Raw genomic sequence first — 26,414 nt, forward strand, 5'->3', positions numbered from 1 at the left:
CAAATCATGTTGGTTACAAGCATATACTACACACCACTAGATCAAAGCATTTATTGTTTAAACCGTTATGGTACGTATTCAAAACAAAAGTAGAGCCTAATTTAATACAGCCAAATCCAGTCAATATCAAAATAATGAATAAAAACTCTTGCTAACAATAGAGGACCAGACAGCCAGGTCTAGCATCTTACTAAACAAAGTTGGAAAAGAAGAATCTCAAAGAAGAAAAAACAGCGGATAACCGCAATTCATAATTTGACGCCAATGTGCAAAGTGCAATGTAAGAAGCGACATTCAGAGAAAACTCCAGAGCGAAAGAAAAGAAAATTCAGCTCTGGTACATTGCGCCCCGAAGCACACACCAAAGGGTAAAACGTTAAACGTGAAAGAAAGAAGTAGATACAATCTAATCAATCCGCATTCACAGCTTCAGCGGTTTTTGGCTTTCGTGACATGTCATACACCATACATTCACTGAGTCTGGCCCGAAGAGCCCTTGCTGGGACTCAGGATGTCCACAGAGGGAAGGCTATTATTCTCGTTAACATGCATTTCGGGCCCGGGCTCTTCTAGTGCGTTGCGATTCGCCATCTTCTGGAGAGTCTCTTCGTTGGCCTTCTCTGCTGCTGCTGGGTCGTCTGCCACGCCTGAGGCTGCAATGTTCTTCTTTGCTCCCTCGACAATCTTGTCAGCTTCGCTTATGCCTTGCGATACTGTTGTGTTATCCCCATCTACGCCGATCAGGTCTGCGTTGTTGGTGACGACGTCTTTGACGCGGTTGGAATCCAGTCGGATTACCATGCATGACAGGTTGTCTGTGCTGAATCGTGCCAGGGCATGGTCGACGAGGATCTTGGAGGCGTGCTGGGCGTCTTGGACGTTCCGGATTAGATCCACGGCTTCTTGGTCGCTGCAGACATCCCACAACTATTGAATATGTTAACTTTCTTTATCATCATGACGTGTAGATCGGAACTTACACCATCGCAAGCCAAGATGATAAACTCATCGGCATCATGCTGGATGACTGTTTCTGTTGTGTAGGGATGCCCGGTAACAAGGTCCTTCAAGTATGCATCACCCAAGGCGCGAGTAACAGCCAAAACTCCGTTGACGCGGTTGTTCAGGATTAACCCGCCGGCGTTGGCAATCCTCTTGCCTTCGTTCTCATCACTACCCTTATGATCGTATGACAGCCGGAGTGCTTTCCCGTTACGACATAATACGATGCGGGCATCGCCAACATTGGCTGTGTACAAGACTCGCTGTCGAACAGCCTTATCCTGCAACTTCGGCAGAACAGTAGACGGTGCATCTTGAGTAGGAGTCTCCGTATTCTCCGAATTTGTGTCTCCCTTTGATGCGGCCGCTGCGGCCGGGGCGAGGGCAGCGGATCCAGTTGCGGATTGTGAGCTGGGTACACGATCTTCCCAGCGAAGCACGGCTGTGACCGCCGTACACCCAGAGTTCTTAACGGGTAACTTCTCGAGCTGCTGGTCCACGCTGGTGAACGTTTGATCGAGCAATTCGGGAACAGGCGTGTTGGGGCTTCTGCGCATGACCTCCTCGAGAATCAAATGCAATTTCTTACCACACCACTCTGCGGCAAAGGTTCCAGCATGTCCATCGAAGATCGCAAAGTATCCATTGTCTGTTTCAACGGCACGCGACGTATCCTCCGACACCTGCGACTCATTGGGCCCGGGGCCCTCGTTCCCATTTATGTCCGGAGCAGTCGGCGCGGGGGTGCCCAGAAAATTGTAGAGATAGGCATGTGTATCTTCCATAGTCCGGCGACATTTGCGATTCCGGTCTTCTGTGACACCAACGCGGAAGGATGACCGAGCGGTCGGTACGGATTCTCCGGCAGAGTTATTGAAAGACCCTTGAGGGACGCTGAGTGCTGGGTCCATCTTGCCGAGCTTCTGTAGCGGGCTTTCGGCGATCGAAGGGCTAGTGCTAAGCGAATTATCTCGGCCGTTCAAGCTGAGGGAGTTCTTCGCGTTGCTGAAGAAGCTGGCCGCTTTAGTCACGGTACTGCTTCGGCGCTTCTTCTCGGCTGCAGGGCCCTGGTCGTCGCTTTGTCGGCGAGTGAAGAACCCAGCACCTGGGGGCGAGAATCTCTTGTCGCGCGGGCTAGAGCTGAGCGCGCTGGTGTCGGTTTGGAGGGTCAAGGAGTTGTCGATGCCAGTCTCCGGAAGTGAATCAATCTTATCTTTGGGTGGGCTCGAGGAGCCACTGAACATCCTGTTCAGCAACCCACCCTGCGAAGAAAAACTGCGGCGCTTATTACCTGCCAGCTTGATTGAATCCTTTCACAAGGATGGAAACGCTTGGGGGTTGGGTATGGGCGGGGTGAAGACGGGGCGAGACTGACGTAGGGTCGGTCGAGGACGGAAGCGGAGGGATTAGGCTGCAAAGCCTGGAGACATCAGCAATGAGTTTTTGAAATCGAACAGATGAGAGAAGCAAAGTAAGATGGAGAGGTGACGTGTGATCAATTGGGGCGCATAATCGATCACGATACAGGAGGGGAAGCGCGCTGCCTTCAGACAACCTCAACCCCAATGTCAAGTGAAGTATTGCAAGCTTCAAGATAATCAATCAAATCCTGTGCAAGAGCCTCCAATATCCGGTGCCTGGCATCCAGTCGATGCGCATCCTGGTTCATCTTGGCTCAACCCCACCAGAGAGAATCGGGATAGTAGAGAGACACGGAACAAACTTACTATAATGAAGAAGTAGAAATCAAAGTCAAAATCAAAATCAAACTCAAGAAGTTGTGAATGGTGAAGAAGTCAAAAGTAAGAAATGATGCGATCCGGAGGAAAACCAGCTCCTAATTTCCAGAGCTCCGCCCTCTACGGCTCAAGCGGCAGAGCGGAGTTGAGCCAAGACTGAGGAACTAGAGGAACTATTTAGTTCAGGGGCATTTATTGCGATCTTGCTGGTGTCTCTTCCCCTGCAGTATGTGTCTATATGTATACGAAGTACGGGGTATGGGGTATCTCCTTAATCAGATCCGCATCTGGTCGATGACGCTTGTACTTCTATGCCCCTATTGTCTGTATGCTTTTGTCTGTAGCCTATTGTCTATATTTTTTAGGAGGCAATCAGAAATCATACCGCGCTCGCATATCCAACCTGTGTCTGACCTATCAATGGATGCTAAGTTCCTAGGTACGGCGTATGCTTGCTTACTACAGGCTGTCCATGTATAGATCCGGGGTGACGGAAGCTGATAGAAAAAAGTCTCGATATCTCGAGTAGTAAACAATACGAAGTTTACTGTACACAAAGAGCCAGAACATATCTACTGATGATCATGCACGACTTATCTCTTTTATCTGCATATGCCTGGTTTATGGATCAGATGTCTCTACTCTATGCATCTATTCGCCACTAAATGTTAACTCCGAGGTGAAATCCGGTTTGCAATTTGATGTTTCATCTTAAAGACATTATCTCATGTTCCATAAAATTTAGCCTTTGATCTATGTCTAGAACAACGACGCCGAGAAAGCATTTTGAGGATTACAGCTTACGAATGCAGCGTGCCTGAAAGGCTTAGGTCCCGAATCCTGTAAGATATTTAAGCTGACTCTCGTATAGTACCAACAGACATCGATACTTTTCTCGAATCTAAGTCAACATATGACCATTTGAATACTAATTGTCATACACAAAGAAGAGATTGTCATTGTACAAGACTCCTAATGATATGAGATCGAAGTAATACATTCATCAAGTTACCACGAACTAAAATCACCAAAGCCTCCAGATCCCTTAGCCTTCTTACGAGCAGGCTCAGGCACCAGCTCCTCGTCTACATATTCAACAATCTCATCCTCCTCCTGTCCATCGCGATCTGCCAAGGCGGCTTTCAAATACTTTCCAACACCACCAGAGCCACCATCGCCGGCTTCAGCACCAGCACCGCGAACTCGCTTTCCAGTCCAAGTGACACGGTCATCGTCCGCACGACGCGAGGCTTCCTCTTCTTCCTCAGGCTGAAGGGCCCCCGAGCTCCGCGCTTCTTCTGCACGTCTTTGGGCTAGGAAGTCTTCGAATGGATCGACGAAGACTGTGATTTCCTTGATGCGGATGTCGGGGGTTGGCCGGTTTGTGGATGATTCGACGGGGTGAGTCTCTAGCGCGTTCAAGGTAGTAGACGAAGGGGTAGGATCGTCGATTAGACGGCCAAAGATGGTGTGTTTGAGGTTGAGGTGAGGAAGGGCACGGTAAGCAATGAAGCTGGTATTGCAAGTTAGCAAGGAATTGACCTGCAGCGTTGAAAGATACTCACAATTGACTGCTGTTTGTGTTTTTGCCCTTGTTGGCCATACTTAGTGTTCCTCGGGCATCATGCTTTAAGGGACCCTCAAACTCATCGGCGAAGTACTTTCCCCATATACTCTCACCACCTCGTCCGGTTCCAGTTGGATCACCACCCTGGAGCATGAAGCCCTTGATATTGCGGTGGAAGGGGACATCCTTGTAGTACCCCTTCTTAGCCAACTGAATGAAGTTCCACACAGCTTTTGGTGCGTATTCAGGATACAGCTCCAAGTTCAAATGTCCGGATGTAGTCACAATCCGAGCATAAGCTTTACCCTTCACCCGACCACGCTTCAGCATGTATTCTTCCTCTGATAGCAGGGCAAGCTCGGCAGATGTGTGGGGTGTCAGACCGGTGCTAGTAAAGGAAGCAGCAGCCTTTCCGGTAGTGAATTTGGCAGCATTGTAGGGCGTGGGCTTTCCGCCTTGCAACCCTCCAGCCTTGGTCGTTGAATTTCCAGCTCCGGTCTTTGAAACAGCCTTAGTGCCAGCCGCAGCAGAACCAGCCTGCTGAGCGCGTTCCGAGCGCGCCTTTGCAACCGCCTCTTTCGCCTTCAAGATTTTCGCCGCATTACCAAGCGCACCCGTGTTGACGCTGCCCGAAGCTTGTTGTTCCTCAACAAGTCCAGTCTCCCCTTCCTTGATGTAATTGAATGAGCTGAGATTCCGAGACTCGATATTCTGCGGATCCTGCAACGTGATAATATCCTTGCGACTGAATTCATCGTCAGTGACCAAGTCACGCCACAATTTGCCCTTGATGTTCAATCGTTCAACGGTATCCCAAGCGAACACATTTCCAGTATTCCGTAGCGCAACGATATGCGTGTTATCAGTCAAAATCTTGAATGTCACCGGGTCAACGTAATCGCCGTCCTCGTTTTTCGCAATAGTCAACTTAATCAAGTCGGATCCCTTCAACGGCGACCCATCGACAGGGTTCGTCCCATGCTTTTTAATCCACGGCAGAATATTTGTGAGGTCAAATAGCGTGCCGGTGGGTGTGCAGACTGGATGCGAAAACGGTTGGAGGGAGAGGGAGCAGAAATTGAATGGCAGGCGTTTGAACGCGGCGTGCGGGCCACCTTTTTTGGCCTTGGAGACGCCTGCGCCTGCGCTGGCGGAGAAAGCATCTTCAGATGCCCACTCTGAGTGTGTGATCTATATGGAACGTGATTGTTAGCGTGGATTCGACATGCGATTGCGCGCGCGCGCAGAGCTTTGGGGTGATGATAGGCGTTGCATACGTAGAGCTTATCTGTTCCTGTAGATAATGTTAACTTCAATTTGGTAGATTGGGTCGATCATGTGAGGATATACCTTTTCCCATTGTTGCAGATTGAGCTTGTTCCAGCGCGATCTTTCGTAGGCTTCGGAGATCGAATGACGATGGAAGGACGCTTACCGCTTTGGGGCTAGTGGATTTGAGCCTAAGTATATCGCCAATGTTGGACTTGAGCAACACGAAAACTTTTAAATTACATTGAAATGTCTGTTAACTCCTTGGTATCCTAAATACTAGATAGGCAGATGAACGCGGGACTCCTATAAGGGAGAAAAAGATGGCGGTTCTCTATAAAGAAGCAGTAGTTCCTCAAAGGGCACATATATACAAGGTCTTACTTGAACGTTACTTGCCACTTAAATCCCACTCGGAGGACGACTCAAGCCTCATTTCACGATGATTACACCGTTGGACGAAGTTAAATTGTAATCTTTTATCATTTTGACAGAGTAATCATACAGAGAAACCAGTCCACTAGGTAGTCATACATATACAAGTGGTAGCATCGCCTCTGGGAGGCCTGCACAGAACGCCTGCAAAACGAGCCAGCAGCTCCCCCCACGCTTGAATGGCCCAGCCTGAGAATTGAAAAACGCCTTTTATGACATGTGGATCATGATAGTTCATATGAGTGGGGATTTGATATTTTTAGGGGAGCGGGGATTGGAACTTCAAGGGAACCACCCACTTGTTTCCAAAGTCGATTCCGTGTCGACGGCGAGTGCCATACTTCCTCCAGACAATCTGCGGGATTCCAATGTCGGCAACCGAAAGGTTCCAGGATAATCTCTCGCCTGAAAGAAGGGCATTCAGGACACCGGTCTTGGGGGCGCCGAGGCATACCACTGAAGTGGCATTCACACAAAGTCGGCCACCTTCGGCTAGGGTCATCTCGCCTGCGGGTTTAGTCGTGTGAGTCGTGTTTTTTCGAAATATGGGCTTCGAAGTGCACTTACCAGTTGAGGCGTTGAGTCCGGACGGGACGTCCACTGAAAGAACGTGGACGTTGCTCCGGTTCATCCAGGAAATCATTTCAAAGGCGACACCTTGATCGTCGGTGCGGAGGTCGTCAAATGAAAGGTGCATACCGAACAGGGCATCAATGACCAGATCGGGGCCCAAGTCTGCGGTAGCGAGTCGAGCGGACAGTTCTTCCCATTTGAGTACCCGTCCTCCGATCTTGCGGAAGATATCGAGTTGCTTGCGGCAGTTCTCTAGCAATTCAGCCTCGTGCTCTAGACCTAGCAAGCACATGGTCACACGGTGACCCCGATTGCGGAGGTGACGAGCAGCGGCAATAGCCCGAGCTCCAGTGCGATGGTTACCGGTGATTATCAGGATAGTGGGTGCAGCAGCATCGTTAGAAAGAAGAGACACAGCAGCCTCTGCAATACCTCGGCCTGCGTTTTCGGTGATGATCTCATCGGCGATGCCAAACTCGGCCACGGAAATCTGTTCGATCTCTAGAGTCTGCAAAGGACTCACAGTAGGACAGCTGCGATTTGTGGTTGTGAGTCTGAGCGAACCAACACCTGAAACATTAGGGGCAATCATGGGTGATGCTGAGGATCGACTTGGGCGGGGACTCGTGGTGCGAGAAATATTAACATGGAGTTGGCTGCGGCCAAGTGCATTGAGCTGGGGTACCATTGGCTGGGCCTGAACAGCGCTGTCTTTGCGAGAAGGTTGGATATGCGACGATCCTCTAGACCGTTCCCGTCCAGGCAGGTTATCATTGCTCAACTTCATCTCACTTATTCCTTCGATGTCACCATCAGAGTCACTGCTCTGGGGACTATCAAGCACATTCTCTGTCCAGTGTAGGTTTTTTCCGCCATTGGTACCAGGTTTGATTTTGCGGTTGAAGCTAACCAGACGTGCTTCGTCTGCGGTTGTGTCATCATTTCGAATCTGCTCAAACACCGTTCGCTTATCGAATTTAGAGAGGTTACTTTGGAAGTCAAATTCGCCAAGCTCCTGGATGTCAGTTGCATCCTCAGTAGCCCAGTCACTGGGATCCTCTGCATAGCGGCGGGATCTCTTCTTGCGGAGTTTCGCTCCAGGCCGGGTAACCACCTCGGGTGAATCTTGGAATGCAGGGCCCGCTGGTTCCACAAATGCAGTTTGACGCCAGCCCTTGCTCTTCGGGTTGGTACTTGCTGCGGCACCATGCTTGCTAACATATCCCTGATCCTCTTTTACTTGGTTGGCACGGCGATTGCGCTTTGGGGTCTGCTTGATAGGTGACAATTCCTGGGGACTTTGAAGCAGTTGCTTCTGAACGGGCTTCTGGGGTCCGGCCTTGCCACCCTCTGTGTTCACTTCCAAGCTGCTAAAAGGCTCGGTCAAGGAAGCTGAGACCACGTCAGGCACTGCTTGATGTCTCAGGTTCGGTGGGTTATTCTCGGCGTTTTGGTTGGCATTCATAGGGGAGCCTTTGGAGAAACTTAGAATGGCCGGGTCCATGAATTGTTGCTGGGCAATGGGCGCTTGGGCAAAGGCTTTGGGAACTGTGACATGATGCTGAGCTTGAGGTTGAGGGACATGGTGCTGCTGCGAAGGGGCTGAAGTATTCGCTTCCAGGTTAAGGTCAATGATGACAGAGGCGTCAATGGTGAAGTGGGGCAGACACTGGCCATTCCAGAGCGTAACTATATTTTGGTAAGTTATTGAATTTAGCAGTGATATCTGATCTTGGTCTCACCATGCTGAAGTAGTAGCTGCTGTCCGATTACGTTGGCGACCTGGCCGAGCAACTTTGCGCCCGGGGGTTCTCTTAAGGTCAGAGACACATTGTAGCCAATAAACTCGGAAGCCATGATATTATCGAGCTTCAGTTAACCGGTGCAAGCATCAATCAAGTAGAGGTGAGGTATATGACTGGCGTAGATCAATCAGATCAAGATGGGATGAGAAGCTGTCGGGCAGCTCAATCGGTAAGTCACGTGTGATTGCTTATCGGTTATCTATTTATCGATAATGAGTGGGGTGACGTTAGGGCTGTGACGATAGCGATGTTTGCTATGGTTACAACAATAGCTATTGGACGGTTTCTATGCAGAATATATTTAAGTTTTTACTTTGCCTCTCCTACTTCATCTCTTCTTTTTGCCCTTTTTTGAGTTCCTGCGGCTCACCATCTAGATATTATATAGGTGTGAGAAGACTTATAACCCTATTGTGAGAAAACGGTCTCATGCTTACACTTGATAATATATCTTCCAGATAGCATTGGATATCAATAGTCTCTTATCATGCCATAAATATTCCATGGAACATGAGTTGCAAAAAAAAAACGATGCCATCCAACACCTGGTTCAACGTTATATATGATCAGAACTCGTCATCGTCGAAGTCTTCAGGGTTAAAGGCACTCGTTGGCTTGGATTTGGACTTAATGACTTGTGTGATCGAGACCAGGTTATTGTAGAATTCCACAACTCTGGGATGTACCATTACCTTGCGGGGCTCGAATCGAGTGACCTGCAATCCCTCTTGCGATGTTGCTCGACTGAGGGCAACATATGCCTGGCCCTTTTCAAAAACTCGGCCAAGGTCAACCTTCACTCGCTGAAGGGTCTGTCCCTGGGCCTTGTGAATAGACAAAGCCCATGCCAAGATTAGTGGAACTTGTTGGCGTTGAGCCTGCACCTCTCCATTGGGAAGTTCAATCTTCCAGGTTTCTGGTTGACATAGCAGGTGGCGCTCTGATCCGTCGGGTTGCATGAAGCACACCAATGGCCATTTCCGAGTCACAGAAGCAGGCCCTTCCTTGTGACCCATGGGCTTGAGCTTCTTTTTGGCACGCATAGCGCGCTCTTCATCGCTCGCAGTTGCATCTTCAGCAAATTCCTTGTCATTTTCCCGATATGAGTCAAAATATTCTTCACTCATGAAGGCCACCACACGTCCAATTGAACCATTCACAAGGGATTCTTCCATGTTCTTGATGAGCATCACTTGAGCACCCTTCTTCAATTGAATGAGAGGAGGGGCCATGCAATTTGACAATAGCTTCTCACGGTGCTGGGGATCCTGGATTGTTCCGGAATCGACGGCATTGAACATCATCATCTCACCAGAAAGTCTGCCCATTCGTGCGGAGTTGGCCCCTTCCACTTCAGCGCGAGTAGGGAACCTATCTATTGTCAGTATTGTATTTTCAAACATGAAACTGACGAACATACAGTTCTGTTGCCTCGAGCGAATCATGGAAATCTAGCGGCCGAGAAAGCTTTCGGAAAGCATCGATCGTGCGAGGGCTAATCTTTCCCAATCTCATTTCGTTCAGCATGTCCGCAAACTCCGGATCCTTTTGACGAAAAACATTCGTCAAAAGAATGGTATGCTGAATACAAGTAGTCCAAGTAGCTGCCGCAAAGGCAAATTTGGCCTCGCGGTTACTTCCTTCAGGCACCGGTGGCAGTTGGAAGAAATCACCTGTAACGACAAGTTGAATTCCTCCAAATGGCCGACCATTGTTGCGAATGCGCCTGGCAATCTCTTCTAATTTGTCAAAAAGATCTCCATCAACCATGGACACTTCATCAACAACAAGAACCTTGGTACGCAGCCAGCGATTCCTAGCCTTCTGGTTCTTCTTGACCTGTGGGTTGTCAGCATCAAATCAAGAGCTTCTGTGCATGGTAAAAGAGCTCACCTTTTTGACTAACTCAGGGACTGCCTCCTTGCCTAAACCAATACCAGCAAAACTATGAAGGGTGACGCCCTCAATGTTACAGGCCGCAAGGCCGGTGGAGGCCGTGACCGCAATGCGATCTGGCTCCTTGCGGTATTTTATGCGCAGTTTCTGGATGATCTCTCGCATGAGGACCGACTTTCCTGTTCCTGCGGAACCGGTGAAGAATATGCTCTTTCCGCCATCGACAACTGCATCAAGAACCGCTCTTTGCTCATCACTCAAGAAGATAGACGCAACCTTTGTGCGGCCTTGCTTTTGGGGCTTGATCTCGGGCTTTTGGTTCTTCTTGTATTCCTTACGTAGCTCTTTCTGCTCCTCCTTGATGGCACTCGCAGACTTGTTCCAGAAGTCGGTGGGCTTTGAGCGTTTCGGTGTGATATGGCTATTCTTCATGCGGGGAGGTTCTTCCTTCTCTTCCTGCAGCCAGGGGAGAGTTCGAGGTTTGGGCGGAGGTTGGAAGTGGGAAGGAGGTGATGAAGACCACGGGAACTGCATACTGCTCGGGGGTGCCTGGTCTTCTTGGGAGACAGGTGGTAGATCCGGGTAATTGACATCCGTTGGATTGGCGGAGTTGTTATCAAGACTTGGATATGTGACTGGCTTCGAGTTGTTGAGGTTAGCACCATTTGATGTGATCAATGGCTGCGGCTCATCAATGTCGAGGTCGATATCATCATCAAAGTCATTTTCATCGAAGTAAACCGCGCTATGGAGAGATCCTAGCGCAGAATTTCCATTATGGGCCACCTCGATTTTTCGTTTGACTCCGACAGATTGTGGTGGGGCTGGATTTGGAGAGGCATGTATGTTGGTCCGCAGTAGGTTGGACTGAAGCGTTTTCGAGGTCCCTCCAGTGGGAGCATCTTTCACGGCCTTCTTGAACATTGTCACTTGCTCTGGAGTGGGTCGAGGCGATGATGAGTACGAAGATGAGGTGAGTCTCTTTGGGCGCAGTAAAGAGAGTGTTTCTAACCTGTGTGTGCCCCGCGCCCTGGAAATCGCAACATGCATATAATTGAAAGCGGGAAACAAACAGCGATGAGTGTCGCGGTGGATTCGGACTTGATTTTCTACCAACGCGTTTAGACGCGACTATCGCACGTGACTGATAAGGATATATCTAACTACTGAATCTGGGGTATAAACAAGCAACGTTGAAAGTTTAGTCCGTGTTTGATGAATTATTGTAGAGATGGACGTCAAGGGCTTTCCTGCCTCGGTATTTATATTTGGGATCCTTTGGTATTTCTACCATCAATGTAACTCCATAATATCATGTTGATGTACCCATGAGCCAAAATATATAGTTCAGGCCATGCTCAAAATATGTACACGTTTCTCAACACTACAGTCAAATATAAAAATGCTGAACATAGAATTACACTCGAGGAAGATATAAGATATTCTAGTAGTAACTAATCGAAGTGCATAACATCTTCGCACTTAGCCCCAGGCATATGCAGGAGATCGCGACATCACGTGATCGCATATCGCCGCAAAACGCGCGGGACGAGAATGCAGAAGCCAACGATACCAACAACCAATCGCCGAAGCATCTCAAAAAAGACGCCATTTATGACGCGGACTGACCTCTGCGACCATGAAGAATGGCGGACATGGCAGCTCTGAGTGCGTGGAGTCCCTGTATTCTCCAACATCGGACTTGCGTTGCTAACAGACCATACAGACAAAGACTACCCTCTGACGGGTGTAGTCATTTGCTTTACGTCAGTCCAAATTGAGCAAAGGGTATGTCAAATAAGACCCGATCTTCTTGCAAAACCACAAGGACAGGCTAACCCGCGTGTTCGTTGCGCAGACTCAACTGACCCAAATGGCGGAACAAATGGGCGCGATGCACAGTGTCCACCTTACCTCGGATGTAACCCATTTACTCGTGGGTGACACGAACAGCGACAAGTACCGATTTGTTGCGAGGGAACGAAATGACGTGGTGGCTATGAACCCAGACTGGATCGAGGCTGTTCGAGAGTCATGGACAAAGGGCGAGGATATAGACATCCACGCGCTGGAGATACAATATAAATTGGCCACTTTGCATGGACTCAAGATATGTATCACTGGATTCTCAGATCGTGAGTTAGCCGATTGCCATGATTCCGCCTGGAGCAATGCTAACCAAGGTGCTACAGTTCCCTTCCGTTCCTACATGCAGAAGACCACAGAGGAGAATGGAGCTGAATACCGGAAAGACCTGACGAAATCCGTGACCCATCTTATTGCGCGCAATCCCGACGGTGAGAAATATAAATTCGCAACACAATGGAACATCAAAGTCGTCTCCGTCAAATGGTTCACCGATAGCATCGAGCGTGGAATGATCCTTGGTGAAGAGAGATACCACCCGCTAGTCCCACCAGCAGAACAAGGTCTTGGTGCATGGAATCGAACCGCGCCAATGGAGAGGGAGCCCTCTACAAAGGACAACCCTGCCACAAAAGAGAATCCCATGAACCCACGACCTAGAAAACTACGCAGGATCGCAAGTACCAAGCTGGTGGGCCAGAATGAAAGCATCTGGGGCGATATTGTTGGAACGGCATTCGACAATATTCTAGCAAACGGGCCTAAGACAACACCCCAAGGACGAGGACCCGAGGCACCCAAGCCTGTTATCCAGGCATATCAGTCATTCGCCAGCGAGACTACCTTCTCCGAGAACACGGATACTAGTCAGAAGCCAGCTAAGCCCCCCAAAGACATTGGTTTCTTACACAAGACGTACTTCTTCATTAAAGGATTCTCTTCCAAACAGGTCTGTGCCCGTAGACTTTGTTTTCCGACGCTTTAGCTAACATATCCTAGATGGACGTTTTGCGCGATCATCTCACCTATAATGGAGCTCAGCTAGTGAACTCGCTGAGCGAGTTTTCTAGCCCTAGTATCCCCAAGACAGGGAATGGGCTGTACATCATGGTGCCATACCAGACTCCCAGGCCGGATATTCCTTCAACAGATGATATGGCATTTGAATGTGAGGTTGTCACGGAAATGTGGCTAGAAAGATGCATTGGAGCCAAAGCTTTTGTTCCACCAGAGTCTCACGTCGCAAGCACACCTTTTCCGAAGTTCCCTATACCAGGTAAGAATGATATTAGTGGAATGAGCATAGAATATGGTTCTAACAGACATAGGATTCTCGGAAATGCGCATATGCTCTACCGGCTTTGTAGGCATCGATCTTCTACATGTACGCAAACTGGTCATGTTGATGGGTGCAACCTATGGCGACTACCTCACCGAAAAAGCATCAATCCTCATATGCAATGATCCTCAAACAGCGAGCTTGGACAAGCTACGGCACACGGCCGAATGGGGAGTGCCGGCAGTGTCTGCCGACTGGCTTTGGATATCTATACAAACTGGCCAAAAGAAACCAGTCGATCCATACCTTGTCCGACGAGGAATATCTCAAAATCCCAGCAGCGCAGATAAATCCAACGCTGCGTCTACAAAGCGAAAACAACCCCATAACGACGGTGAACGACCAGAAAGTATCCCATCCAACCTCTCCGCCAAATCAACAAAGTACAGCACCGAGAAGCGAGATCTGAAGAGGACCGATTCAAACCGAACAGTACCAGTCATCAGCGATGGCTTCGAAGATGACGCACCCAAACCGTCAGTCCCAGAATCCCGCTCTCCATCCCCAGACAGGGCACTAGAGAAACCAGTCACAGAGGAAATGAACTCAAAACAACCAACGCCAAGCGCAGACCCAGCACCAGCACTAGCACCAGGCCCATCCGCCCTCGACACAGCCCTAAGCGGACTCCTCCAACAAGCCCGAGCAGCAAAGTCACGCCAGCAGTCCGAAAGCACAACAACAAATGCAGACGGCAGCTACCCACAACGACGAAAGCGCAAACCCCTGCTCGGCCGCGCCTCTTCAAATCGAATGCTAGATGGCCCGGCCACCGTCTCACGCGCTAGCTCAATCGATACACTAAACGACGACGGCCTGGGTAGCGCAATCGAAAGCGCCAACCCAACACGAGACAACTCCATGTCTAGAAGCAACAGTCGCGTTGAACAGAGTCTATCGTCCATGCTCAGCGGTGGGAAATTCGATTTTCTTCATGATCGACCGGCGCATACCGAGGAAGACGAGGAATATCGGGAACCCCAGATGACACAGTTGGATTATGAGGATCCAGACGCAGCAGCTATGAGAGCTCAATTCCTCAAAACTGCTGGCAAGGTGTCTAATAAGAAGAATGATAGGACTGGTGTGCTTGTTGGGGAGGTGCGGGAGCTGGAGGATATTGGATGGGCGTCTGGACGGAGGACCAGGAAGCAACCTGTTAAACTTGATGATGACGAGTGAGTGATGTTTGATGGGTATGTGGATGTGGTATGGAGGCATGTTTTCTTTTTTTCCACTGCATTTTCTTTATCGGCGAAAACATGGCATTGCATTGCGAATGGCGCCCTCTTTGGTCTATCTATTGGTTTGGGCGAGCGATATCTAGAATTTGGCAGCGATCACGCAATTTATTTGAGCATTAAGCATACGCACAATGTGACAAGTAAAGTACCCTTATCGTAGGACAGGCCATGACAAGAGAAGTGATGGACATGTAAACTGCATTCTCGAACTCTACGTGCATAGCGTAGGCCTCTAACAGGCCTTGGATATTTTGGGTGAAAATTGGAGGTGGGTAAGGGGAACAGGGGGTTGGGTCTGTTGGAAAACAACGCAATTTCAATTCAGGTGGGAATCTTGGATAAAAATTGCACTTCCTCTGATGCACGCCACCACGCCGCGAAATACAAGAAAAGTCGACGAGGAAAGATAACTCCAAGACAGGGACGGCTGTAGGACCTGGGTAGAGGAACACTGCAGAAGAAAAAGTGAAAAGAAGGAAATAGAGAAAGTGAGACATGCAAATTGTACAAGGGCATGGAAAGGAAAGGGGAGAAAAGAAAGTTCGTAGGAATCATCAGTGGTTGTACAAAGGCGAGTCGAGGATTATTCCATTGCCGCGGCCATTCCGCCAGGCAGAGGAGCATCAAGATCCAAATTCTCGACGGAGCGGCGGTTGTCATTACTTTCACGGAACAGGTTCGAGAAGTACTTAGTGGCAACGTCGCTTTCCTGTTTGATCTTGGTGACCTCTTGCTTGCGTCTGCCGAGGTCCTCGATGTCCTGAGAAAGACTGGTCTGCAGATTGCCAGCAGGCATGCGCAGCATGCGACGAACTTCAGTTGAGATTCGGTTGGCATTCGAGTGAACATAGTCCATCTCATTGAGAGTTGCAGCTATCTTCCGTGACAAACGTGGCGGCAGAGTGGTAGGGATGGAGTTGAGCACATAAGCGGCGGTAAGGACAGCTATGAGAAGATTAGTAAATGGTGATCTGTTAGGAATGGATCGAAACTCACCAGCAGCAAGAAGACTGGGAAGGAACAACCGGCGCACGTTGTTCGGGCCAATGACCTTGACAGCGCTCAGGGCACTGTCCACCCAGCTGAACCCACCCAATGCCCTACCGCCAAGAACGGTAACAGCAGTCATTGCAACACCGGTTCCTGCCATCTTCTCCTGGCGTTCCCAGAGACCGGCAATGTCAAAGAAATCCCAAATTTCAACTTCGGTGTCGACCTGTCGGCCGAAAGTGTGGCGACGACCACGACGGAACATCGCGTCCGCGCGGAAGTTGAGCGGTGTAAACTTATCTTCGCCAATGTGCAAGAGGCCGATATTCTGAATGAAACCAACTCCCTGAACTGTCTTCTCCCGGGCATAGTCCTCACAATTAGTGACAGAGGAAGCAATCTGATCGAGCATTGCCAACTTCAAGTCTTCCGCGTATTGGAATGCCGAAAAGAGACCTGGGTAGTGGACACCGAGGTCTGCGTCAGAGACGCGCGTGATGGTGTCGGTCAAAGTGGAACGAGTGTGGTTGTAGACATCATCGCATGATTCATCAATGGCCTTGTTGACACCTTCTGCAAGCTCTCCCTTCCTCTTCTTACCATTTTCATAAGCTGGTTCAAGCTCTGCCAATTCATCGGTGACTCGCTTGAGCTCCGATTGAGCAACATCACGGTTGACGGTAGCGAGGGAGCCGAGGTCAGCCAAGAGGTTAAGAAGATAAGTCCTAGCAGGCGCAAGTTTGGAGCGAGAACGCTTCTCGAGGACGAATCGTCGCAGAGCTCCTTCAAGGTTCTCGAAGTCTTGGAGCTTCTCTCTCTCCTTGCCCTTGCCCTTGGGGTCTTTCTTATCATCGTCGTCATCGTGAGGATCAGAGCCACCGCCGTCACCACCTCCGGAGCCAGACTCTGAAAAAGCAGCCGGCGCAACAGGAATAGCATTACTCGAAACGAAGTGAACGAGTTCAGCAGCTTCTTTGTGTGTGCGAGGACTGAGCTTGCCGATCTGATCCAAGATCATGCGCTCACAGCGCTGCTTGTCGCGAATTTGATCGAATCCGTTGACAACCATGAAGATGTAAGCCTTTTCGTGCGCAGCATTTAAAATAAACTCCTTGGCAGAAAGAGTGAAGTGGTTAGCAGCGGAAACAACAAAGACAACAACGTCGATCTCCTCCTGTCGGGCAAAGACAGCTGTGGTCTTCAAAGAATCCGAGTTCAAACCGGGTGCATCAATCAAAGCAATATCGACAACACCATTGTTGAGGAGAGATTCATCAATAGTCCGTACATCCTTCACATAAACCTTGCACTGCATGTACTTCGTGTTTTCAATGACAATGTTTTCAAGTTCGCTGAGAGGATAGACATCGAAGCTGCTCTCGTCATTGCGGTTGTATGGTGTATCTTTGTGCACGGCGTGGACCTCCTCAATGCCGGAGTTCTCACGAGCATCAAGGACCTCGCAGAAAATGCTAGTGCAAGGCTGCTGGTCCTCTGGTAACACCTTGCGACGCAGGAGAGCATTGCAGAATGTTGACTTGCCTGCATTCAAATCTCCTGTAATCAGAACTTTACTAGAGGTATCCTCGATTCTATCGCGCAATGAGAGAAGATGCTTCATGCTTTGGCTGATCTTACCGTCCAGCAGCGAAGCAATCGAAGCCTTTTCCAAAGAATGCACCAGCTCGGCCTGCGAGAGAGCACCAAGCTTTAGATCGAGTTTCAAGATAGAAAACTCCTGCGCAATTTGTGGCGTCATCAATCGGGGCTCCGTAGGAACGCGACGCTGGGCCGCGGCACTGGATTCTCCTAGTTCTTCGCTACCCATAGTGGCTGCGCGCCTCAAATCCGGGCGAGGCGGGGTGTCAGGCCTGCTGTCATCGTTTCCGAACTCCGAGTGAGTTTGCTGCAGCTGGGGTCGGTCTCCGGCGGAAGACGGTGTGCTCTGAACGGAAGGATAGTGGGCGGGCCATTGGCGGTTCATGTCCTGGAGTTCCCTCAATGTCTCGATAGTCCGGGAAATCGCGCGACCAAGCTTGGTTCGGTTGGAGTTGCTGTTGAAAGACAGTGAGCCTAGTTATTCCACTCAATTGTTTTGCGAAGGTTTCAACGTACTATAGAAGCTGCGAAACATGACTAGCAACCACTTGCTTCTCATGTTCAGCTGTAGGCAAGAGACGCGTTAGTCCAGCTTGCTTCTGGATGAATGACAGCCATGTGTCTCTTCGAGTTACTTACCCGCAGGATTCCATTCTCCAGGACGCGTTGGTGTATGTATCGGGGTCGGCCTGTCCTCCATCAAGCCTGCACGCCAAGCGGCGTTCGAGTCTTCCTCGCCAGCAATGCTACCTCCGTATCCGGAATCTTGATTTAAAGAAGTCATCAAAGCTGTGGCGCTATCCGATGTCGAACCGTTGCCCACAGTCATGTAAGTCGGCGGGGGAAAAAACGGATTTCTTTCGCGAATCTCCTCTTCTCCTGGGAACCTGGACGAGCTAGCTCGTGAGGAGCCCTCACCGGTGTAATATTCCTGACTCATGGCTGAATATATGGTGGAAAAAAGCCATCCAAGAGAGAAGGATGTTTTGATTTTGCTTATGCGATGATTTCCAAGGTTTCATGACGTCGATCCCAAAGGGGACTAGCAGCCATGTGACCCGGTAATTCAATGACAGAACGGTAATATTACACACTTGATGTCACTGCCTTGTCTGTTTGTATACCTGTGACCACTTCCCAGCTCAACTTAACTGCTCAGCGTTACCTACCACCATGAATGTAAGCTACTCGAAGCCTTCAATGACGACCATATTTCTCACACAGGGTCTCTTAGATCGTCGAGTGGGCTTTCGGAAAGCGCATGACGCCCGCCGAGCGTCTGCGCAAACACCAGCGTGCCTTGGACCGAACACAGCGTGAGCTTGACCGAGAGCGCGTGAAGCTGGAGAACCAGGAGAAGAAATTGGTGCAAGATATCAAGAAGAGCGCCAAAAATGGACAGGTCGGAGCCTGCAAGATCCAAGCCAAGGACTTAGTTCGGACACGGAGGTCAGTTCTCCAGAGCTTTTGATTGATCGCAATGAGCTTGGCTAATCAGAAATGACAACAGATACATCCAAAAGTTCTATCAAATGCGCACGCAATTACAGGCCATTTCTCTCCGTATCCAGGTACGACTAAGGTCTTATCTCTTACCCCTCCATTTCATGCGCTGACCGTTGTTACCTCCCAGACCGTTCGAAGCAATGAACAGATGATGCAATCCATGAAGGGAGCCACGATGCTTTTGGGAAGTATGAACAGACAGATGAATCTTCCAGCGCTGCAACGGATTGCCATGGAATTCGAACGAGAGAACGACGTTATGGACCAACGACAAGAGATGATGGACGATGCGATCGATGAAGCTACCGGAATGGAAGGCGAAGAAGAGGAAGGGGAAGATATTGTCAAGGAAGTTCTGGACGAGATCGGTGTCGACTTAAACCAATCGGTAAGTATCCCCCTGGCATTGATAGGTGAATACCAGCTAACACACTCCCAAGTTGGGTGAAACCCCAGCGGATATACAGAAGGCCCCTGTAAACGAGACGCGGGTTGCGCAGGCTATTGGGGGCGGTGGAGGTGGAGGTAATTCGAGCGATGATGACCTGCAAGCAAGGCTGGACAGTCTTCGACGATGATTACATTACGACTCTCCTCTACGCCATTGATGACCTCGGTGGAATATTACTTTTTGTTCCAAGCCTCATTTGAACTTAGTTGTCTTGCTGTTTTTAGCATTCTCTTGAAAGACAGTCCTGTTGCCTATCTATTCCATTTCTTATTCTATTTCCTCAAATATCCTCGACTCCTATGTGGACTGCTCCATATTCTAAATCTAGCAGGTGTACGTTGCTAACGGCGCAGTTGAATTTGGCCTCCAATGAGAGAAGAAGGACACTTGGATGCTCCAGCATTCAGCATCACACCGTCAATAGACCAAGCATTTTGACACGCTGTTTCTTCCTGCGGGCTGCTCCATTCTTGCTTACTAGATTTGAACTTACCAAAGCTATGAAATAGTCTTCTCAGTATTCGCCATACCAGGTGACCCACCAGCCTAAAAGTCATATTATGGAGAAGATGATCCTGCAGCCCGATGATCATGTTGTTCGTGCGCCTCGGCATGCAGCACGCTCATGCAGCACAGAGATTCTCGAATGAAATGTAGTTTCTCGCTGGTAACCCGGCGCTGTCTGCGCTTATTAGCTGCCTGCTATCTAGTCGTGTCATACTACGATCACCGGACTAGATGGCATGGTCATGTTATATAGAGGGCTACGCATCAAAGGACCCTGGCAAGTACCAATGCCTAACCGCAGAGAGCCGAAGGCAGTGAATGGCAAATGACAACGAATCATATAGGTTAGAAACTATACAACATGAATAAATCCAGGGCCAAGCAATACCCGGGCGAAGTTGCGGTCTTTGGCTGAGGCTAATGGTTGGGTGGTTGGATCGCCCCCATGATGAGGCTGATGTGCCCGGGTAAAGCTGGAAATGCTGACCTGCATAACGGATAAGCCCCAGGTATAAAGAGTTGTAAATAAATAGAGGACAAATTCTGTTGCTATTGAAATATACTAAGACTTTTCGATCCTTTGCTTTCTCCTCCTTGAACCTACATCCGATACCTAGAAACAATGACTATCCCGAAATGCGATACTGTTAACAGCCCTTCATATCATCCTCAAAGCAACAGTGGAAGCCCAGGCCGGCCAAAGCAACTCAACGGCCGCTCTCAGACTTTTCCGCAAAGCTCTGTAGGCAACTTTGAACCAAACCTTCCGGCCTATGAGGGGTACATTTATTCCCAAGCGGACCCCGTTTCAGGGCAAAGCGCAACATGGACCCGTGTGGAACGAACCGAAATGAATCTAAGTCAACACGAACTTTTTGAACTGGTTCAGAAACGAGGCAGTAAAAAGCCGGCGGCTCAACAATACCAAAACCTATCATGTAACGCCAAACGAGCGCATATCATCCAACTAATCGACGAACAACGTCGCAGGAATCCACACGTTGAGTGGAGTTGTGTCTATGCCAAAGAAATCTCACAACCTTCCGAGGCTCCTCATGCTCGCTATGGAGAATATGCGACAGTCACCATGAATGTCATTCTCCTGAAAATGCCAAAGAACCAGATGCATATCAGAACGAAAACCGGAGGCTCTGTGACTAGACATTCAGATCCTGGCGTGGACACGAGTCACCGGGCACGCAAGCAACAACAATGCATTGCACCCAATCAGTCAAGGACCATCGACAATGCATTGGACAGTCCAGCGCCTAGCCCTGCCGACAGCAGCGAGATGAGCTTCGAGCATAGCTCGGGCTGGTCATCTGATGGCAGCAGTGATCCAAATGCCGACTCGATGTTGTTCGAGAGATATGACGAGACCTCTGATACGGACGACTCTGAATCCACGTACAACGCTCATCAAGAGGTACGACCCATGCAACAGCCTGAGATTCCTCGGCTTGGAAGCCCTCGGGGCCATGAGCCCAGCCACACCCGTGCAAATTCAAATAGTCGCAGTGGTGACCGCAGAAGAGAGAGAGTTATTCCGCTTCGTAGTAAATTTGAAGTACTTGCGGCAAAGACTATCGGTCCAAAGCGATTTGATAGGGCTAGATCCAGCGGATCTATGTCTGGAAGGCGATACAAGATGCAACTGATCAATGACAATGAGATACGCAGCCAACTTCTTGACAACCGTGAGGCAAGCATTGGACATCGAGAGAAGAGACTTAAAAGATCTTATTATGAAGCCCTTGAGCCAGCGCAGCGTCAATCCGTAAAAGAAAATGTTGCCCCGGTTTGTCGATGTACTTGTCGCTGCGCAGTCAGGGATAAGAGAGAAGTTGATTGATTTCTCTCATTTGCCTTTTCTGTTCCTTGTGGTTTCTTTCGAGTTTTCTTGTCGGCAGAACTAACTGTATATCTTCGATGCGATTGTTTCGACTTGCTCAGGCTCAACTGGATCTGAGTCGCCTCGTGTCTGTCATTGAGTTATGAAATTGGAGGAGAGAACTTCGACGGGCAATTTGTGTTCTCTATCAAATTGTCTCTTTTCAGAAATCACATAAATGGGACTGAGTGATCTTGTCAACATTCACAAGTCTTTCGGCTAGACGCTAGACGTTTGGTATAAAGATCGATCAGGTCTATGTTGCGTAGCCCTTTTTAGATAGAATGTATAGTATACGCTTGAGATAGTTAGGTTCAGTGTCATATGAGACATTTATTCCACATTTCCCCGAGGTGCATGTAGTTATATGGGGCCGGATGCATGGCTTGGACGTCAGATCGGCGGTTATGTCATAAATGTTGCCCGATATTTCAGGCGAGAACCCGAGCTGCCCCTCCATTTAATTCTACTTCCCTCCCTCCTTCTACTCTCCTCTTCGTATCAACTTTCTTCATCCTTCTTCTACATCCTTTTAATCTTCCACATACATCATCATGCCTCGCCAATTCTTCGTCGGTGGTAACTTCAAGATGTATGTTAGATCGAGCTTCATTGCCCCGCGTCGATACCCCTCCATCGTCATCACTGCATCCGCGAAAGAATGCGCAATTGACTCTATACAGGAACGGTGTTGCTGAGAGCATCACCAGCATCGTGAAGAATCTCAACGCCGCTAAGCTCGACTCCAACACCGAAGTCGTCATCTCTCCCCCTGCCCTCTACCTCACCCTGACCCGTGAGCTCGCCAACTCCAACATCGGCGTTGCTGCCCAGAATGTCTACGACAAGCCCAACGGTGCCTTCACCGGTGAGATCAGCGTTGAGCAGCTCCGTGATACCAAGATCGACTGGGCTGTCATCGGCCACAGCGAGCGCCGTGTCATCCTCAAGGAGACCGACGAGGTATGCATCTCCGCAGTTCCCCGGATCGTCGAATATCCGCATCTATACCAACATGAACCCCCCAACTAACCTCTACTGAACAGTTCATTGCCCGCAAGACCAAGGCTGCCGTTGAGGGCGGTGTTTCCGTCATCTTCTGCATTGGTGAGACCCTTGAGGTACGTCATTTCAACCCGGTTTTCTCATTTTTGTTCCGATGTGGGTCATCGGGACTATGTCGGCTATTACTTTATTTCTTTTCTAAATGCATCCCGCTAATACCCGACTCTTTCGTAGGAGCGTGAGGCCAACAAGACCATCGAGGTCGTCACCCGCCAACTCAACGCTGCCGCCAAGGAGCTCAGCAAGGAGCAGTGGGCTAAGGTCGTCATTGCCTACGAGCCCGTCTGGTATGAACTTACCTCTTCTTTTGTATACATCCATTGGAACATAGCTAACTGTTCTTATCAGGGCTATTGGTACCGGCAAGGTCGCTACCACTGAGCAGGCTCAGGAGGTCCACGCTGCTATCCGCAAGTGGCTCAGCGAGACTATCTCCGCTGAGGCTGCTGACAGCGTCCGCATCATCTACGGTGGCTCCGTCAGCGAGAAGAACTGCCGTGAGCTCGCTACCCAGCCCGACGTTGACGGCTTCCTTGTTGGCGGTGCCAGCTTGAAGCCTGCCTGTAAGTTGATCTATATATCCCAAAGTGAAATATCTGTTGATCCTAACAATATTCATAGTCGTCGACATCATCAACGCCCGTATCTAAGGGTATTTCTGAATAAATTAATACCCCATAGTACATTGGAACCAGAGGAGATAACTCTGGGATACAGGCGCCAGGTAGAAATTAAAAGCTTGGAATGTCAAATATATTGTCATGAATCTTATGTACAATGATGAAAGTATATCATGGTAACACATAATCGTCGTCTCGACAGCGATTAAGCTATCCCAACCTGAGTACTCCATAGTCAAACAAAACCGCGCCAAAAGCACGCACCTATGACGAGTACAACACAGACACGCCAACCCCGCGCCAGAACGACATCCCAGCACCCCCGCCTCCACTCTGGGCCGAACCGCTCGCCGAAGCCGAAAGAGAAGGAGACGGCGAGAAAGAACCCGGTCCTAACCCGACACCAGCGCTCACAAGCAATTCCTTCACCCTACCCTCCCAGAGCAACCTCACATTCCAGGACTGATCAACACGTAGCTTAATGACAGAGTCACTAACCTCCGCCTCGTCATTCTTTTCAACGGGGGACTCGGGACGAGCCGGGTCATTTAGGAGCGGGGAGGCCGGTGAGCCAGGCAGGGAAGCACCGATATCATGCAGGCGCATTTTACGGCGGGCCCATTCAAGACCGTCGTCATCGCCGTCCTTTGACTTCTTGGTTTGGCGCCATAGTTCGCAACCGGCTACCATTTCGCTTTCCCAGCTGTAGACGTTGAAGCCGAAGCAGGAGCTGAAGGCGAGGTTGGGCGAGGCGCGGAGGGAGTATGTGGTTGATAGGGAGCCTGTTACTGGGGTTAGGGTTAAGGTTAGTGTGTAGGGAAATGTTGAGATTGGTGTTGGAGTAGATGAGCATTTTGATTTTGAGGTTGATGATGAGGATGAGCGTGGGGATGAGGGGACTTCGGTGGCTGCGGGTAAGGTGCTGAAGCGGAGACCCGTTGACATGCCGATTAGTGAGGATACTGGGGAATAGTATGCCTCTGCGCCAGCGGATAGCAGAGATAAAGGTGGTGGCGCATCGTCGCGTGTGTATCGAGGATCTGGACCGAAATTCCATAGTCCGCGCCAGCCGAAGAGGGCGTTGTCTGTGCTGAATAGGTACTCGTTGCTGTACTTCCCTGTGTCGTGGGATAATTGTGTGAGCATTGAAGCCTGTGGTGCAGATTTCGACAGTGGTGGTCCTTGTGTTGAGCAGACTGCTAGGGATAGCTGCATGGTGGTCGAGATTCTGCGCAGGAAGAGCGCATAGAGTGTTGATGGAGGCGGGAGGTGAAGGGAGGCATAGAGAAGAGTTGCTTTGCGCTTGGCTTCTTCTTCTGGATTACTCTCTCTATTCTTGCGGTCCCCTTCCTTGAGCCCGGGAATTGTCACACCGTCTAGTAGGGAGTCCCATCCCCAGGTTTGTGCGGGGGCTGTGGGCGCCTGCACTTGTCGATAGCCTGGGGAGATCTTGCGAAGCGGGATCAATGCGCTTCTACTTGGGATGTTGTTGAAAGGGACTGTGCTGAAGAGATAGGATACTGATCCATCGAGTAATCCAACGGTGCCGAGGGTATAACTGGTCGCGAAATGAGGCGTGGACAGCGAGGAAAGATGAACGCGTAACCGCTCTGGAGTTGAGAAATCAAGAATTGCTGCGCCAAATATGTTAGTCGACAGTTGAAGCATGCCACAGCCCTAAAGGATCGACCGTCAATCACATACATTGAGCGGTGGTCGTTAGAGAGGTGTACGAATTGTCGCGATTCCAGTTGGTCGCCTCGGCGAAGGAGAGCTGGATGTAGTCCATAAAATCCAGCATTGTACAGATTGAGCCCCTGTAGGCGACAATGTGAATATGCGCACCCAAGACCGAACAGTAGAGAGCGCCGGAGAGATGAAATTGAATTGACCCTGAGGATCACAGCTGATTTCCCCATTCGGGTTAGCGTTGGATAAGCCCGGCCCCATGTTAATCCGGTTATCAGCGAAGAAAAAATGTCTGTGGGGGAAACATTCAACCTCTTGTCCGAATTCATTGATTCCCCAATCCCCCCATAATTCATCATGCCTCGTTCAAAGCGTGCGCGCGTCGTTCACGAGTCCAAGACTGCCAAGAAAGATCACAAGGAGCAGACCCGCCGTCTGTACGCCAACATCCGGGAATGCATCGAAGATTATGACCATCTTTTCGTCTTTGCGGTCGACAATATGCGGAACACCTATCTGAAGGATGTGCGCACTGAGTTCGGTGACAGCCGGTAAGCGGAAATCCTCCAAACAATCTTTGCATGAAATATCGTATAAGAAAAAGCGCCAGAACATCGGTGCAGATCTGATATCAAATATTGATGTGCTTGTCTATCATTCAAGAAACACAAGTCTAACCTCATTTCTCATTACAGTGTCTTCTTCGGAAAGACCAAGGTCATGGCTAAGGCCCTCGGCCAGAACGCCGAGAGCGAAGCCGCTCCCAACGTTCACAAGCTCACTCCTTACCTCACCGGCGCCGTCGGACTTCTGTTCACCTCGCGCACCCCGGAATCAGTGATTGGCTACTTTGAAAGTTTCCGCCCCCAGGACTTCGCCCGCGCTGGAACCGAAGCCACCCGCTCTTTCACCATTCCCAACGGCCTGGTCACCGCACGTGCTGGCGAGATCCCCGCTGAGGATGACGAACCCATTAGCCACACCATTGAGCCCGCGCTCCGCAAGCTTGGTGTACCCACCCGTCTCATCAAGGGCAAGGTTACCCTCGAGCTGACCGAGGGCCAGGAGGGTTACCCCGTTTGCCGTAAGGGCGAGACATTGGACTCACGACAGACGACACTGATGAAGATGTTCGGTGTTACTTCTTCCGAGTTCAAGGTTGACCTCAAGGCTTACTGGACCCGGAGCAGTGAGGAGGTTAAGATTCTGGAGAGCCAGGGTGACATGGAGGTTGATGCATAGATGGGATTTTTTTCTTGATTTTTCCGTTTTTCTTCTTTCTCTTTCCCATTCGGCTTCCGTGTGGCTGAAAAAAAAAGAACTCTGCTGGGCATCTTATGGAGTTTGGTGAGGGCGCTTTC

General features: G+C 49.8%; 11 protein-coding genes across 11 annotated transcripts; 5 read left to right on the top strand and 6 right to left on the bottom strand.

Annotated features, from left to right (window-relative positions):
• Positions 1–471: 471 nt before the first annotated feature.
• ptcG (type 2C protein phosphatase PTC1) lies at positions 472–2,246 on the bottom strand (the record flags this gene model as incomplete). Its single annotated transcript, XM_058461481.1, has 2 exons — positions 472–927; positions 981–2,246. The coding sequence occupies 2 exons, from the start codon at positions 2,244–2,246 to the stop codon at positions 472–474; spliced, it is 1,722 nt and encodes a 573-aa protein (XP_058322058.1).
• A 1,503-nt stretch (positions 2,247–3,749) lies between these two features.
• Positions 3,750–5,668, bottom strand: N7508_003416 (PPIL2 family peptidylprolyl isomerase; the record flags this gene model as incomplete). Its single annotated transcript, XM_058461482.1, has 4 exons — positions 3,750–4,254; positions 4,307–5,499; positions 5,586–5,602; positions 5,659–5,668. 4 exons carry the CDS (start codon positions 5,666–5,668, stop codon positions 3,750–3,752), a joined length of 1,725 nt encoding a protein of 574 aa, XP_058322059.1.
• A 603-nt stretch (positions 5,669–6,271) lies between these two features.
• On the bottom strand, positions 6,272–8,442 carry N7508_003417 (mRNA decapping enhancer EDC3; the record flags this gene model as incomplete). Its single annotated transcript, XM_058461483.1, has 3 exons — positions 6,272–6,519; positions 6,580–8,274; positions 8,328–8,442. The coding sequence occupies 3 exons, from the start codon at positions 8,440–8,442 to the stop codon at positions 6,272–6,274; spliced, it is 2,058 nt and encodes a 685-aa protein (XP_058322060.1).
• Positions 8,443–8,956: 514 nt separating this feature from the next.
• On the bottom strand, positions 8,957–11,210 carry N7508_003418 (DEAD/DEAH box helicase; the record flags this gene model as incomplete). Its single annotated transcript, XM_058461484.1, has 3 exons — positions 8,957–9,761; positions 9,811–10,229; positions 10,284–11,210. 3 exons carry the CDS (start codon positions 11,208–11,210, stop codon positions 8,957–8,959), a joined length of 2,151 nt encoding a protein of 716 aa, XP_058322061.1.
• A 756-nt stretch (positions 11,211–11,966) lies between these two features.
• On the top strand, positions 11,967–14,673 carry N7508_003419 (uncharacterized protein; the record flags this gene model as incomplete). The annotated part of the gene is made up of 5 exons (XM_058461485.1): positions 11,967–12,074; positions 12,145–12,421; positions 12,479–13,101; positions 13,152–13,428; positions 13,481–14,673. Coding segments are annotated over 5 exons (2,478 nt in total), but the record flags the coding sequence as incomplete, so codon positions are not given.
• A 645-nt stretch (positions 14,674–15,318) lies between these two features.
• N7508_003420 (mitofusin) lies at positions 15,319–18,264 on the bottom strand (the record flags this gene model as incomplete). The annotated part of the gene is made up of 4 exons (XM_058461486.1): positions 15,319–15,680; positions 15,732–17,779; positions 17,841–17,889; positions 17,964–18,264. 4 exons carry the CDS (start codon positions 18,262–18,264, stop codon positions 15,319–15,321), a joined length of 2,760 nt encoding a protein of 919 aa, XP_058322063.1.
• Positions 18,265–18,497: 233 nt separating this feature from the next.
• N7508_003421 (ESCRT-III subunit protein DID4) lies at positions 18,498–19,408 on the top strand (the record flags this gene model as incomplete). Its single annotated transcript, XM_058461487.1, has 5 exons — positions 18,498–18,503; positions 18,559–18,773; positions 18,835–18,895; positions 18,958–19,218; positions 19,271–19,408. 5 exons carry the CDS (start codon positions 18,498–18,500, stop codon positions 19,406–19,408), a joined length of 681 nt encoding a protein of 226 aa, XP_058322064.1.
• Positions 19,409–20,410: 1,002 nt separating this feature from the next.
• Positions 20,411–21,640, top strand: N7508_003422 (uncharacterized protein; the record flags this gene model as incomplete). Its single annotated transcript, XM_058461488.1, has 1 exon — positions 20,411–21,640. One exon carries the CDS (start codon positions 20,411–20,413, stop codon positions 21,638–21,640), a length of 1,230 nt encoding a protein of 409 aa, XP_058322065.1.
• Positions 21,641–22,233: 593 nt separating this feature from the next.
• On the top strand, positions 22,234–23,418 carry N7508_003423 (triose-phosphate isomerase TPI1; the record flags this gene model as incomplete). The annotated part of the gene is made up of 6 exons (XM_058461489.1): positions 22,234–22,271; positions 22,363–22,642; positions 22,726–22,800; positions 22,919–23,031; positions 23,093–23,307; positions 23,366–23,418. The coding sequence occupies 6 exons, from the start codon at positions 22,234–22,236 to the stop codon at positions 23,392–23,394; spliced, it is 750 nt and encodes a 249-aa protein (XP_058322066.1). The 3' UTR covers positions 23,395–23,418.
• A 210-nt stretch (positions 23,419–23,628) lies between these two features.
• N7508_003424 (mitochondrial distribution and morphology protein 10) lies at positions 23,629–25,165 on the bottom strand (the record flags this gene model as incomplete). The annotated part of the gene is made up of 2 exons (XM_058461490.1): positions 23,629–24,998; positions 25,069–25,165. 2 exons carry the CDS (start codon positions 25,163–25,165, stop codon positions 23,629–23,631), a joined length of 1,467 nt encoding a protein of 488 aa, XP_058322067.1.
• A 245-nt stretch (positions 25,166–25,410) lies between these two features.
• Positions 25,411–26,295, top strand: N7508_003425 (ribosome assembly factor MRT4; the record flags this gene model as incomplete). Its single annotated transcript, XM_058461491.1, has 2 exons — positions 25,411–25,604; positions 25,749–26,295. The coding sequence occupies 2 exons, from the start codon at positions 25,411–25,413 to the stop codon at positions 26,293–26,295; spliced, it is 741 nt and encodes a 246-aa protein (XP_058322068.1).
• Between the last annotated feature and the right edge of the window lie 119 nt (positions 26,296–26,414).

The sequence above is a fragment of the Penicillium antarcticum genome, assembly GCF_028974205.1.
Source record: "Penicillium antarcticum strain IBT 31339 chromosome Unknown utg000003l_segment0_segment0, whole genome shotgun sequence".
Lineage (NCBI taxonomy): Eukaryota > Fungi > Ascomycota > Eurotiomycetes > Eurotiales > Aspergillaceae > Penicillium > Penicillium antarcticum.